General features: G+C 40.9%; 2 protein-coding genes across 3 annotated transcripts; both read left to right on the top strand.

The window, feature by feature from the left end:
* The first annotated feature begins 301 nt into the window (after nucleotides 1–301).
* Nucleotides 302–4,124, top strand: LOC125232166. Of its 2 annotated transcripts, XM_048137797.1 has the most exons (4): nucleotides 302–753; nucleotides 1,535–1,642; nucleotides 2,922–3,081; nucleotides 3,421–4,124. In XM_048137797.1, the coding sequence occupies exons 1-4, from the start codon at nucleotides 619–621 to the stop codon at nucleotides 3,612–3,614; spliced, it is 597 nt and encodes a 198-aa protein (XP_047993754.1). In that variant the 5' UTR covers nucleotides 302–618; the 3' UTR covers nucleotides 3,615–4,124. The 2 variants fall into 2 exon arrangements, with proteins under 2 accessions (XP_047993754.1, XP_047993755.1); XM_048137798.1 differs by lacking the exon at nucleotides 1,535–1,642.
* A 5,720-nt stretch (nucleotides 4,125–9,844) lies between these two features.
* LOC125231934 lies at nucleotides 9,845–13,845 on the top strand. The gene is made up of 6 exons (XM_048137542.1): nucleotides 9,845–9,884; nucleotides 11,300–11,541; nucleotides 11,811–11,918; nucleotides 12,621–12,780; nucleotides 13,229–13,377; nucleotides 13,722–13,845. The coding sequence occupies exons 1-6, from the start codon at nucleotides 9,845–9,847 to the stop codon at nucleotides 13,776–13,778; spliced, it is 756 nt and encodes a 251-aa protein (XP_047993499.1). The 3' UTR covers nucleotides 13,779–13,845.
* Nucleotides 13,846–15,252: the final 1,407 nt, after the last annotated feature.

The following is a 15,252-nucleotide window of genomic DNA, read 5'->3' as shown; positions in this document are numbered from 1 at the left end:
AACGATTTACTTGCATCGCATACGATATCGCAAATCGCAACAAAATACCGTGCGATCGAGTGTGGCCCCTTACGACCACTGAGTCTATTTTTATATCTCATACTTACTTGCCTACTAATTTTATTATGCCATCTCGTGCGAGCACCGTGCGAGTAACGGGGGGGGAGGGATCTCCTCGTGAGTGGCTGGCGCTTTGTGCTGGCTGGCGCGTGAATCGTACCGTGAATGTGGGGCTTAAAGTACCTAGTGAATCAAAAGATCAAAAGGTAGTACTAGTATCTTCTAGTAGCCCGCTCCGGACAACGCGCGGGAATCACGAAATTTTTAAATGTAGCTTTTTATTAAGTTTGAACACGTTCCAAGAGTAATTTTTTCTAATTTTCTAATCACGCGTCATGTCATGTTAATGAATGTCATAGCATAAATATTTACATTATTATTTATAAATTATTTTCAGTTTTAGAGCTTATTTACTAAAAAAAATGTTAACTAGATAATAAAATAAATCGTATAGGATTGTGTGTGATAGGTATTTGTGTGGTAATTATCGGTATAGCGCCGGTAGCGGTACCGTGACCTCGAGACTCGAGAGTCGAGCAGCCAGCAGCCGGCAGCGGCATGGGCGCGGGCGCGCTGCGCGCGGCGGGCGAGACCACCACCACCGAGAAGCCGGACTGGACGCGCTCGTGGCACTTCTTCTTCTTCGAGTTCGAGCGCCCCGGTGCCACCATCTTCATCGCCGGCATTAGTATAGTACGATACCTTAAGGCCCCTGTACACACATGGCCAACGGTTCCACCAGCCCTTTGTGAAACCCCTTGGCCAAGATAAGAGCCGCTGTTTACACATTGGCGAACCAATCACTTGGCATTGGCTCTTCATGAAAGATGGACGTGTAATGAAAAAATCTAGGAAATTCTTGGTCATAGACGTTGTCAGAAAAAAAAATATTAAAAAATAATAAGGTACCCCGTAGTAAAATTAAATTATTTGCAATATTAACAATTTTTTGAATATTCTGATAAGAACATTTATCTTTTTTAGGAAATACATTAAACATTTGCAAGGTTATTTTATTTCCTAAAATCTACACTATTATTGGCATAGATAAACTTATTATTTTCGTAAATATATCACTACTGTCCTCTCTGACGGCTGACGACCAACTGAATGAAGCGCCAACGTGTAAACGCAGTTGGCCATTGGCGCCAAGATCCTTTGATGTGTGGACAAAAAACCGACACGAATCGGTTGGCCGGCAAGCGCAAGCGCCAACTGCAAACTTACGGCCAAGTAGCCCTCTACACACATGGCCAAGGGGGTTGGTGGAACTGTTGGCCATGTGTGTACAGCGGCCATTACCTACCGCAACCCGCTAACTTCGCAGCATTTCATCAACTTGTGTGTGTTCGCAGCGCAGGTCCCTATTCATTCACTCTCTGCACTCATTATTCCACATCCTGCACCTGGTGCTCAGCAAGTTCACTGTGTGTGTGTGTGTGTGTGTGTGTAGTACATGTGCGTGTGTGTGCAGGTACACTCGCTGTTCCACATGCCGCACATGATGATGTACCGGCGGCTCGGCATCCTCACAGCCTTCTGGAGCATCGTGGGCGTCGGACTGTTGGTCGGCGCTGTCATGGTACCTGTCCGGCAAGCTCTTATCTACCTATAGGTATTCATATATCGAGATTATTCTAAGCGGGTTAGGTAAAAGTAATTGCCCATACTCGATATGGATTGAACCATCATTCAGCTGTCAAATAGTTATTATTTTTAGGGTTGCCAACTTGCCAGCACTAAAATACAAAAATGGCGGCAAATTGAAATCTTGCGTCTTTTCGGGACACCTTTTACATGGAAAACAGCCATGACCACCATAAATAGTCCATAACTCAAGAACTAATAATAATAATTAATTGTACTCATCCATTAATTACACAAATTGTATTTGACTTAACCTTTCCTTATACTATTTAAATGGAAATCAATATAAATATTAGGGACACAAATTAGAATTACCTCATTTGATGCAAGGCAGCAGGAGAAAAAGGGAGGCATAGGTAAGTATGTATATGTACCTACAGTACAGACCTATGATCATATGTTTAAGATAAACATGATAGTGGACTATCGGCCTAATATAGTTACGTACTGGCATAGTATAATAAAGAGTACTATCGTACAGTATGGCCATTGGCCACTCCCGCTCCCCGCTGAAAGTGCCGCCCACCCCCTCTCGGTTACCTCACACTTACCGCTTGTCAAAAACGCGAACAGTCGACCTGTCATACCTCACTCATACAAGCATGGTACGCGTTTTAGAATGTGTGCTAGGAACGCGCCTCTTTCATGTATGTATTTGATCGCCAGTGTCCGAGATGTGGTACTAAGTAAGTTTTAGGAATCAGGGTAAGAAAATACGAAAAACGATCAACAACAATTAAATTTAATGAAATCAACGTTATAAGAATATGATTAGCCTAAACCTAGGTAACCTAAGTGCGTAAGTACGAATCCGCGAAATCCGATATCGACCGATCCCTATCAAGCGCGCCGCGAAAGTGAAGCTGCCTCGTGCTCCGGCGTGCCCGCCACCGCCCTCGCGATCGCGCGGCCGACGTGGTGGCGCGATGTGAGGTCAGCGTGGCGAGCAGGACAGGTGACTTCCCTCTCGTTCTTGGGCGTCTGGGGAAGTTTCTGGTAATATAAGTGAGTGCATGATATGACTCATATGACGGCACCGCTATCCTAGTAAACCGAAGGTTAAGAGCCGGCGCTGGCTTAGAATATTGGGGCCATCTCGGTCCACGACACGACATCAGCCCGCGACAACATCGTACGACTACCCCGCACACCCACAGTATGTATGTAACACCTGCAGTTGTCAGTAGTGAAGACGTGTGGTGTGGTGGTTGCAGGAGCAGGAGTTGCTGTACGACGTGTGGATCTGGTACTCGTCGGTGTACGTGCCCGTGATGATTCTGATCATGTGCGTGGTGCTGACGGCCTCCGTGTGGGCGCTCGACCTGCGCCTCTTCCGCGCGCTCATCGCCACCTTCGCCGTCATCTTCTACCTCTGTCAGTTCACTTGTCCTCCTCCTACTACTAATATAATACCACTAGATAAACTAACACAACACAACGTTCTACTTAAGTATCCACTCGCACCTATACATATGCCTGTCTTCTGCTTATACATATTACACCTCTTCACGCCATCCAGCAACACCTTGCGCGCGTGATTTAATTTCTAATTGATTAAACTGAATAACCCGATAAGGGCCAGAATAAATTATGTTTCGTAGTTTATTGAAATTATATGTTCGTAACATTGTGTGCGTATTGCCTGCCAACAGTGTTGGGTAACGTGTATTTCGATTGCACTGATCATGTGAAGGTATTTTGGTAATGTTGCAGTTATGTTCTACTGCATCATATTCGTCCAAACAGAGAAGAGGAAGATCTTCTCGACGACGACGATGACGTCGACGACGACAACGCCGTGCCCGTGGTGCCCCATCTGCCTCACGGGCACCTGCACCGTCCCCACCAGCACCAGCGGCAAGCGCAAGCTGCGCACGTTCGAGCTGCTGCAGCTCGGGAACCTGTGACTGCGACGCGACGGGCTGGAGCGCGCCGCCGCCGCCGCCGCCGCCCTCCTTTACCACCATCACCACCACCACCACCATCACAACACAACTGGCACCTTTTATTAACTGCACTCCTACCGAGCTATGTTGGCAGCGATCTTGACAACCCCGCCAGCCCAAATGTGTGTGTGTGTGTGTGTGTGTGTGTGTCTGTGTTAAATCTCATACTTGTATGGAATTAAGTACTTAGTTCCTTTGGGCCAGCGGCGGCGAGGCCAACGACGTTACCGAACAGCCTGATCTGACACTACTCGTCGTACAATTGCTAATTCCATAGAAGTCCATATTATTGACTTCCTTCTCGACCTTGAAGTGGATATTGCCAGTGCCATATATGTGTCAGTTGTTACCGTGATGATGATGGGATCAGTCCCAGGGAACTTATTTCAGCCTGGAACTGTTATACAACAATAAAGTGTCATTTTACAAGATCTTAATGGTTTGATAATAAATGAAACAAATACAAATATATTTAGTTAATATTTATTTCAAGTAAGTTTTCTTTTCGGTTCGTATGAGAGGATGCGCGCCTACGGGCGACAAAGTTGTTCGGCGACTTACGTATTTGTATGAAAAGTTGCGTCGCTTCGTGAGCGCACTTTCACACTAGCCCATGGTCGCGACAAAAAAGTCGCTTCGAAAAGTCGCCCGCTGGGCGCACCCTCTAATATTGCATAGGCAATATTCACTAGAGATGCATGACTGATGTTGCCCACACTACCAATAATAACCTAACCTAACCTAACGACAAAATTAAAAACTAAGACATAAATATAAATTAAGACAGACAGACAGACAGACAGACAGACAGACAGACAGACAGACAGACAGACAGACAGACAGACAGACAGACAGACAGACAGACAGACAGACAGACAGACAGACAGACAGACAGACAGACAGACAGACAGACAGACAGACAGACATACACACAGACAGACACGTCAAACTTATAACACCCCTTCGTTTTTGCGTCGGGGTCGGGGGTTAAAAATAAATGAACTTGTTTGGGCTGGAGCTGCATAAGTATGAATAAAACGTATTAGGTATTACTGGTATTAGTGATTGAATGCTCTGGCCTGGCTGGACTCTGGCTACTTTACAAAAGTCACTATAAATGGTTAAGATTTGAGGAGTTCCCTCGATTCCTTATCCTGGAAAATACCTCCTAACACTCTCCTCCTCCAACTCCTCCTAAGTATGCTTCATTGAAGAGTTCTCCTTGATCATCATCAGCAGTTCCGCTTCATCAAATGTCACTGTTTTGAATAACACAAACATTGCTGTAAGTATGCCTTTAAGATTTGAGGAGCTATCTCGATTCCTTCAGGATCCCATCATCATGAATGGGGTTTTGATAAAAATGGGACCAATCTATTTTTATATGGACTCAATAAAAACAATCAAATTCGGTCCAAAAATTAAGGAGACATCGAATAACAAATTTAAGAAAGAAACTAGAAAGCAAAAAATAATAAACCTTTGAATTCAGATTTCTTATCGTAGTCAATCAATTATTTTTGTAGTCGGTATACCAGACCTGTTCGTCGCCTTGCTATTTCCTGTTTGCCCCACCCAACCATACGCAGGCTGGCCCCGACTCCAATAATAATAATTTGGATGTTTAGATTATTGCAATCCGATAAGAAATCTGAATTCAAAGGTTTATTATTTTTTGCTTTCTAGTTTCTCCGTGTTTTGTAACACGCTTCTTTTTGAAGGCGGTTTTATTTTTTGTTAAAAAGTTTATTTATTTGTTGATTTTTAGTGGTTCCTATTCATATTATATGTATCAGTCCGAATATATGTACAGTAGTGAAAGAATTATCCTTTAACTCCTAACCATTGAGGAGTTGACCTTCCATCATCAGCTCAGCCACATAAAATTATTACCATCAGGCGTAAATACTGGTGTACCTTTGAAAAATACACTAAAAACATTACATGTGCCTATAACATTTGAAGAGTTCCCTCGATTTCTCCAAGATCCCATCATCAGACCCCGACTTGGTGCCAATGGGACCATCTCGGGGTCATACCTGATCGATTGAAAAAAAAAATTTGAAAATCGGTCCATGATTCTCGGAGATATCGAGTAACATACATACAAAAAAAAAACATTCAGTTGAATTGAGAACCTCCTCCTTTTATGAAGTCGGTTAAAAATATATAGGTATAAACCAAGTGTATACCTACAGACGAATTAACCTCCTTTTGGGAATATTCATAGCGACAGAAAACCATCAAGTACTTAGGTACATTACGTTAAAGGCCATGCCAGGATATAAGCTAAGTGAATCTGCCCCCAGCGAGTTTTGGCTTGAATTTTTAAGCGCCGCCTCAAATCTCTCAAAAGAAGGTGGTTCTCAATTCGTCTGTATTTTTTTTTATTTTTTTTTTAATGTTTGTTCCTCGATATCTCCGTCGTTACTGGACCGATTTTGAAAAAAAATTTTTTGCTTGAATGTGTATGCATATAGATTGGTCCCATTTTTCTCAGAACCTAGTTCTGATGATGGGATCCTGGAGAAATCGAGGGAACTCCTCAAATCTGAAAGGCATACATATGGTGATTTTCGTATTTTTAAAGGAACAGCATGAATTTACGTACGGAACAGTGACATTTGGTGCAGTGGAAGTGCTGATGATGGTCAGAACGGAACTCCTCAAATCTGAACGGCACGCTTATAGTGACTTTGGTATTTTTATAAGAACAGCATGCCCTTACGTCCAGAACAGTGACATTTGGTGCAGTGGAACTCCTGATGATGGTCAGAACGGAACTCCTCAAATCTGAATGGCACGTTTATAGTGACTTTGGTATTTTTATAAGAACAGCATGCACTTACGTCCAGAATAGTGACATTTGGTGTAGTGGAACTGTTGGTGATGGTCAGAACCGAAATACGTAATCCAACATTCGCAAGTAGCTTTCACCAGAACCCCAAAGGCGGCGGTTTTTTTTTTCTTAAAAATTATTTTTTATTGATTCGTCTTTGTATTAGTATCGAGTATGCCAAATTTCAGCTCCCAAAACTTTATAGTTTAGTTTAGTAATAAGTATTAAAGAAAAAACGAAATTTGAACTTTCTTCGATATTTTTTTTTCTGGGCAGCCGATTTTGACGTGCGTCACGTATATTGTGCATGTAGGTAGGACAATTATATAATATTAATTTTGTGTTATATTGCCATACAAAAACTTTAAAAAAAAAAATTTTTTTTTTTTTTAAGTATTATCATACAAGCGACACCTCCAGATTTTTCATCAAAGTAAGCCTCTTTAATAAGCTACCAAATGAATATAAATGCCTAATTTTATCTGTGGTAGAACAAGGTGTTTTTTTAGGGTTCCGTAGTCAACTAGGAACCCTTATAGTTTCGCCATGTCTGTCTGTCCGTCCGTCCGTCCGTCCGTCCGTCCGTCCGTCCGTCCGTCCGTCCGTCCGTCCGTCCGTCCGTCCGTCCGTCCGCGGATAATCTCAGTAACCGTAAGCACTAGAAAGCTGAAATTTGGTACCAATATGTATATCAATCACGCCAACAAAGTGCAAAAATAAAAAATGGAAAAAAATGTTTTATTAGGGTACCCCCCCTACATGTAAAGTGGGGGCTGATATTTTTTTTCATTCCAACCCCAACGTGTGATATATTGTTGGATAGGTATTTAAAAATTAATAAGGGTTTACTAAGATCGTTTTTTTATAATATTAATATTTTCGGAAATAATCGCTGATAAAGGAAAAAAAAGTGCGTCCCCCCCCCTCTAACTTTTGAACCATATGTTTAAAAAATTTGAAAAAAATCACAAAAGTAGAACTTTATAAAGACTTTCTAGGAAAATTGTTTTGAACTTGATAGGTTCAGTAGTTTTTGAGAAAAATACGAAAAACTACGGAACCCTACACTGAGCGTGGCCCGACACGCTCTTGGCCGGTTATATTTTATTGAATACATCACAATACATTTTACTCCCATACACGCTTGTTAAAACGAATCGCTTACAAACTCCAGAGAAACGTACATGTTCGTCATAAACACTGGCCACTAATAAATATTAAAAAAATACACATATGAATATGTTTTTTTATAAAAAATAGTCACAAATTGCGAAAAAAATGTCTTACACAATTTGTATGAGAAAAAATTTTTTACATGGTGTTTTTCTGATGCCAATCGATTCCATTCCTATTCAGTATCAATAATTTCTTAGGGCTCAACTTCCGGTAATGTACTAAAAAGCCGCAAATTGTAGAAAACTTTTTCCACATTTCCTCCATAGTGACATAAGATATCTACAAAAATTAAACTATTTTTTTAAAACAGTTTTTTTGATGCCAATCGATTCCATTCTTATCCAGTATAAATACTTGCTTTGCACTAAAAACCCACAAATCAATGGATACATTTTCCATACATTTTGTTATGGGGTAAATGTGGAAAAAGTTTTCTTCAATTTGTGGCTCTTTAGTATGTACATTACCGCAAGTTGAGCTCAAAGAAACTTTCGATACTGAATAGGAATGGAATCGATTGGCATCAGAAAAACACCATGTAGAAAAAATTTTTTTTCATACAAGTTGTATAAAAGAAAAGTTTTTCGCTAGGTAAAATGTATTGTGATGTATTCAATAAAAAAAAACACCTTGTTCTACCACAGATAAAATTAAGTATTGTAACACCACCAGATATTACACCGACCAATGCCGAGCGGCGACACCGGTTTAGTTACCATAAAACCCGCTAGATGGCGCTGTCATGATCCCATAGTATTCGTAGATCGCGGTGTTAAGATTTTTCCTGATTTGGTTAGGCTCACCGCTTGAAAGTTGAAATGTACCTATCGAATCTTAGATACGGACAATATTTACCATGCTCTTTGTATTTACCTATAGTCCCCTGCTTCCCACGTGGAACTACACTATAGGAAAATAACGTCTGACAAACGTGCTTCCGCTCCAGTTCTCACTCTCGCTCTAACTGGTTGGGGAACGCGTCAGCTTCGTCGTCATTGTAAAATTAGCTCTGTGAATACAAGTTTACGTACACATCGGTTTGGGTTTCCCTTCACTCCCCGCGCACCCCCGCTACAGTATTTATATTCATTTGGTAGCTTATTAAGGCTGCTTTCAAAAAAAACGTCAAAATAATGTAAAATTGATAGTTTTAGTCGGTGAAATACTACACTTTCCGTTATCCAATAGATTTATTTAATTCAATTTCCAGTTAGAACATCTTATTATCTTGATTTTTATAAGACTGGATTTTTGAAAACTAACTCACTAAATTAATTATGAATTTTTCTCTAATGCACGTTTAGAAAAACGCACGTATAGAGCTGAATCAGTCGACCTTATTTGTAAAATTTGGACAATTTTGAATATTAAAACGGGTAAATTTATAATTCGTATATCCTGTACCACAATCATTTCAGACTAGATTTTTATTTTAAGTTTTTGAAAAAGAGTAAACTAGCCTAAGGCGAATTCAACTTTTTTCAGAAATTACCTAAAATTAAGTGACAATTTCTTTGAAAATCTACATCACATCGAAGTAAGTTTTGTACTAAATTAATCTGCAACGTTTACTTAAAATGCTGTTATGCCTAAGTGATTATAAATTGCTATTATTGATTTTTACCAATTTTTTGAAAACGAGCCTTCACCGGTACAATTATTACCAGTTTTGGACATTTTCTCATATTTTGTTAGACCAAGTAGAAAAAGTCCTATAATGTGATATATATTCATAAACTACTCGCAAAGCCCTTTAATTTGATACCACAAACGGTATGATCGAGCGCTCGGTTGCGATTTCACTATTTTTAACACGAAAGCCCTCTTAAAGAGGCTTACTTTGATGAAAAATCTGGAAGTGTCGCTTGCATGATAATACTTAAAAAAAAATTAAAGAATTTTTTTTTTATTTTTTTTTAAGTTTTTGTATGGCAATATAACACAAAATTAATATCATATAATTGTCCTACCTACATGCACAATATACGTGACGCACGTCAAAATCGGCTGCCCAGAAAAAAAAATCGAAGAAAGTTCAAATTTCGTTTTTTTTTTATTACTATACTATAAAGTTTTGGGAGCTGAAATTTGGCATACTCGATACTAATATAAAAACGAATCAAAAAAAATTCAAGCCAAAACTCGCTGGGGGCAGATTCACTTAGCTTATCCTGGCATGGCCTTTGATGAAGAAGAATTGCTGATTATGATCAAGAGTAAACATGGAGTAAACTCTACATCCCCATAGGTGATTTAGACTTTTAATTAGTTAAGTTTTTTGTACCTATATTTGTTAAGCATGTAGGGCATACGTAGGGATTACTAGCTACAATTTTGTCAAGCTTGAGTTCTAATAATGGGATTCGTGAGAAATTTTGAGAACTCCACAAACCTGAACGGTGCTCCGTTACTAACTTAGAATTTTGAATGTACTACTTGTGTAGGTCAGGATCAGAGACAATAGGACGAATTACGAATGAAACGAAAGGCTCGTCGGTATTTGGTCGGCATCAGGCATGAGCATGACCCATGCATGACCATCAGCAACGAACTCGTATATATAAGCACAGCAATCAAACAGCAACTGCTCATTAATTATCATCATTGTCATTATTGGTCGTTCTCATTATCTTGGAAACTACGCAACATACACGCAATAAAAAAAGTCCCAGAACCAATCTCTGTCATGTGTTTGACATTCTGGCATTATCAAATTCGTAGTTTGTAGACAGTTTGCAGTTTTCATTACCATATCTTCAACGACTTTTATAGTCAAGGTTTTCGTTAAATTATCCTAAATTATTAGTTCATATTTTGAGCTCATCAGTAAAAAAAAATCGCAAATGTAAAAACCGATCAGTATTGCTTAAAGGGGAAATTTGGTTCCAATAATGTAATACTCGTTCACTTTGTTTGTGTTAATTAAATTGACTATTTGTTTAGACTATATGCAGTTCAGGCCGTAATTAGTGCGAGTACCTCAGTCAGCGCCTCGGGGCATCATTTTCGGACAGAATTTAATAAGTGGGACTTTACACAGTTGATATCTGTCCCGTCAGAACAACCAGTGGCCATTTTCTACTAATCTCCATATAGGAGAGTTCCTCGGCGCCTGAGACCGGTGTTGTCGGTGGGCGCGGGCGAGGCGAGGCGACAGGCGACCCAGATGGAGCTCGTCAACTCCACCACGTGAGTACCCTTCCATGAACCTTCTTACAAATGTAACACGACACGTGCTAGGAGATTTAAGATTACAACATTATAATAAACGTAATAAAGTTAAATACTGTTTTAGTACTTTTAAATACCTACTTACTTAAATAAAAAAATAGTAGTTATTTTAATTTTGATTTCCCCAAAATATTAAATTACTTAAGACAAAAAAATATTACATTACAACGTTTATTAAAATGACCACTTTACACATATTACACATTATTTTATGTTTTTATTTTTACGTTAACTTTTCCCAATCCCCATTTTGTTCTCTGGGGAAAATATTTGGACAGTAATAAGTGTATAAGAGGGTGCGCCCACGGGCGACTTTTCGAAGCGACTTTTTTGTCGCGACCACGGGCTAATATGAAAGTGCGCTCACGAAGCGACGCAACTTTTCATACAAATCCGTAAGTCGCCGAGCAACGTCCCGCCCGCCCGTCCAACGCAGCAACGCCCGTGGGCGCGCACCCTAAAAGTACGGCCCGGCGCAGGACGGCGGCGGCGGCGGCGGCGGCGGCTGCGCGCACGATCGAGCAGCCGTTCGTGGTCCCGTACGCGGTCGCCAAGCACGACTGGACGCTGGACTGGTACTTCCACCCGCCCTTCTCCATCGCCAAGCCCGGCGCCACCATCTTCGTCGGCACCGTCAGCATCGTACGCATGCACCACTCTCTATCATACGCTAACCTAACCCTACCCTATCTGGCTAAATACTCTTGCTACTGCTGCTTCATACTACAATACTAATGGATTTGAAATCCACTTTCAAACGAATATCAGAATCAATAAAAAAAAACATTGTAAACGGAAGGCCATCATGTTAAATATACCTAAGTATGTATGTACCTAATCCTAAATGCATATATTTACCGTGTGTGGTGTAGGACATGTCTGTACTGTATGTGTAGTGTGTGTGTGTGCAGGTACACTCGCTGTGCCACATCCCGCACCTGCTGATGTACCGGCGGCTCGGCATGTTCACGGCCTTCTGGAGCATCGTCGGCCTGGGGCTCATACTCGGAGCCATACTGGTACATACCTGCATCACAGAATGCTTATAATTATAATAGTACAAATACACGCAGCTTTCAGTGATAGCTGTTAACTTTTAACTTGTTATGATGATATTGTTCGTCCATTGATCTGATGATGATGACATTGATGACTCATAGAAAAAATATTGTATGCAATAGTGATATAATCAAACTTTTCACTCTCGTACCGTACTATTTGCAGAGTTGGGCAAAAAGTAATCGACTAACGATTAACGATTAAAATAAGACGCTTAATTCGTTTTAATCGATTGAAAAGGACGACTAATTTGTTGTAATCGAAGATCTTCGTTAACATTAATCGCGAAGAAATTAATCGTCGACTAATTTTGACGATTAATTTTTTTAATCGATTAATTCGTCGAATAAAAAGTTATTCGTCGAATAAATAAAAATCGATTCATGCCCATCTCTGACTATTCTATTAGGCCACTCAGCAAAGCTTCGAGCTTCGTGGCCTAAACATAGTACCTACTCGACTGAAAAGCTCGATTCTCTATTTAAGTATTTAGCACCCCTGTGGTTTTTCCAAAATTTGTAACAGTAATTTTCATAAATTTAAAATCGAGGGAAGGTGTTTTAAGACCGTCTTCGCGTAGGATCTGGTAGGTAAGTAAGGTAAGGAGTCTGACGCTGGTGAGTGGTGATGGTGGTGGTCGGCTCCCGCCGGGTGTGTTGCAGGAGGACGAGTGGCTGTACGACATCTGGATCTGGTACTCGTGCGTGTACGTGCCCGTGATGCTGGTCACCATGTACGTGGTGCTGACGGGCGCCGTGTGGGCGCTGCACCTGCAGCCGCTGCGCGCCGTCTTCGCCACCGTCGCCATCATCTTCTACCTCTGTGAGTCTACCTCTACAACTGCATCCCATCCCATCCATACTAATATTAGAAATGGGGAAGTGTGTGTGTCTGTTTGCTTGTCCGTCTTTCACGGCAAAACGGAACTACGAATTGACGTGATATTTTAAGAGGAGATCTGTGGAGGAGGTAGTTGAAGGGATGGAGAGTGACATAGGCTACTTTTTGTCTCTTTCTAATCCACCACTTCCCTAAAATGGGGGGTGGAAGTTTGTGTGGAGCATTCCGCAATTTTTAAATTGAACGCAGACGAAGCCGCGGACAAAAGCTAGTAACATATAACTGTTGCTATCTTAACCAAAACTGCCCATTATACCGGTTGAATAAAATATTCAGCTCATAATAATTATGTAGTACTTTTAGACCTTATAGACCTTTACCGACATTACCTCGTCTTCCCGTTAACACAAGTGGTCTTGTCTGTTTCCAGTTATGTTCTACTGCATCGTATACGTGATGAGCGAAAAAAGAAAAATATTTACGACGACAACGACGTCGGTGAGAACGACAACGACGTGTTCGTGGTGCCCCACCTGCACCACGCAGAAGTGCACCACCCCCCCGCCCAAGACCACCAAGGTAAACCTCACTACTTTGAAAAAATCTCGTATTTTCTTCCGTCAGTGAAAAGACAAATGTACTCTATATAGGAGGTGCGTGATATAGAGTTACTGCGTTTCAATTTAACTTTGAGTTGAGAGGAGCTGAGCTGATCAAAAAATCAACTAAACTATGACATTTTTTACAGGTCAATTTTATTTATCTCGCCATCGCGTTACACTTCAACTACACAAAACCGCATTGATTAGAAGCGCCACTTGGCCACCTTCTAAGAGCTAAACATGATGGCTATGCAATAATCAAAATAATTATGAATAGGCAACCTCCAAACAGGTCTTTTAATTTTTTTTATTTATCTCCAGGCATCGGTCCACCGCTCCGGGCTGCGCCTCATCCAGTACCTCGGCGACCGCGTGTGACGGCGCGCGGCTCCGGCGCGGCGCGGCGCGGCCACTGCGCACCGGCAACTTGCCTACAAAAACTAACCCCTCTTCTTAAAGGCCTATTAGAACAAAAGGTTGATACAAATAATATGTTAAAAAAAAAAATTGTATAATAAAATATTAATCGAACTTCATGAACTTGCTCTTATTATGGATATTGCAAGTTTCTAATGGGTTGGCAACGCGCAAGTGACACTACTTCAGTTGCAGGCGTCCATAGGTTACTGTGACCGCTTCCCATCAGGAGGGCCGTATGCTTATTTGCCAGCGACGTATAAAAAAAAAAATTACTGGTTTCCAGCATACAGTCAGGTTCTTTTCCCCAATATTATTAGTATTGCCACCATGACCACGATGCGCGCAGATTTGGGCTTTTCCGGGAGTGTTGCAATAATATAGTTTTTCTCGTATTGTAGCTTTTCTGGATAGAAATTTGTTTGTGGTCCCATCAAAATATAACTGTTTTTTTTTACATCCGTTCAATAAAATAAAATAAAAAAAAAAATTTCATCCTAATTTATCTACATAAACCCTACGGTTCGGTCTACGTAACCCTACGGTTAGGATGAAACAACACAAAAAAGAGCAGATTCCCAGATAATAGGCATACAACTAACGCCACCTAGTGGCGAGCAGAGTTCAGATTTTGTACTACTGGTGATCCTGGATGGCGTTAACAATGTTTAAATCGAAAGTGAGTTCCTCTCTCCTGGATAACAAGCCAAGGTCAACAGGTGCAAACTAACTTAAACCCCACAGCCGAGACTCGTGCTATTTTCTAGGAGTAGGACATAGGTTTGTGACCGAGCTACAGTTTTGACAGCATATCACGGTTTTGTGTCCTCAACGCTTAGATATGGTATTGTGTTTTGGGGAAACTCCTCGTTCAGAGAATTAGTGTTTTTAGCTCAAAAGAGATGTATCAGGGCCATTGTAGGAATATATCCCTCACAAAGCTATCAACCACACTTCATATCACTGAAATTGCTCACTTTTCCCTGTTTGTACATAATTGAATGTTGTTTATTTGTCAAAAATAATCCTAATTTGTTTGAATTTAGAAGGGCACCATTAAGGTTAAATTTCCGCCCGAGAAAACCTGAAATAGACATAAGTAGAAGAAACACTGCGCTAATGCAAAAGAATATTCTAGTCATGGGACCGAAATTGTTTAATAAACTTCCTTTTTTTTTTTTTTTTTTTTTTTTTTTTTCACGGAGTGGGAATGCAGTTGCGCACGCTGTGTGGGACTCGCAGTTGCTTTCCCTTCTCCTGGCGAGAAGGGGAGAAACGGCCCTACCCACTAAACCCACTCCGGCGTTTCACCCTCTTTTCCGTTGTGAGAGCGCACTGGGTTCGGAACGTTTCACTTCACCACTGCGCTCTCCGGCAGCCCTGACCAGGGCACCCACATCGTAAAAGGAGGATCGGAAACGCTTGATCCCCCTTC

Source organism: Leguminivora glycinivorella, chromosome 12 (genome assembly GCF_023078275.1).
Source record: "Leguminivora glycinivorella isolate SPB_JAAS2020 chromosome 12, LegGlyc_1.1, whole genome shotgun sequence".
NCBI classification, from domain to species: Eukaryota; Metazoa; Arthropoda; class Insecta; order Lepidoptera; family Tortricidae; genus Leguminivora; species Leguminivora glycinivorella.
Note: the sequence above shows the minus strand (reverse complement) of the source record. Positions and strands in the feature narration are given on the sequence as shown.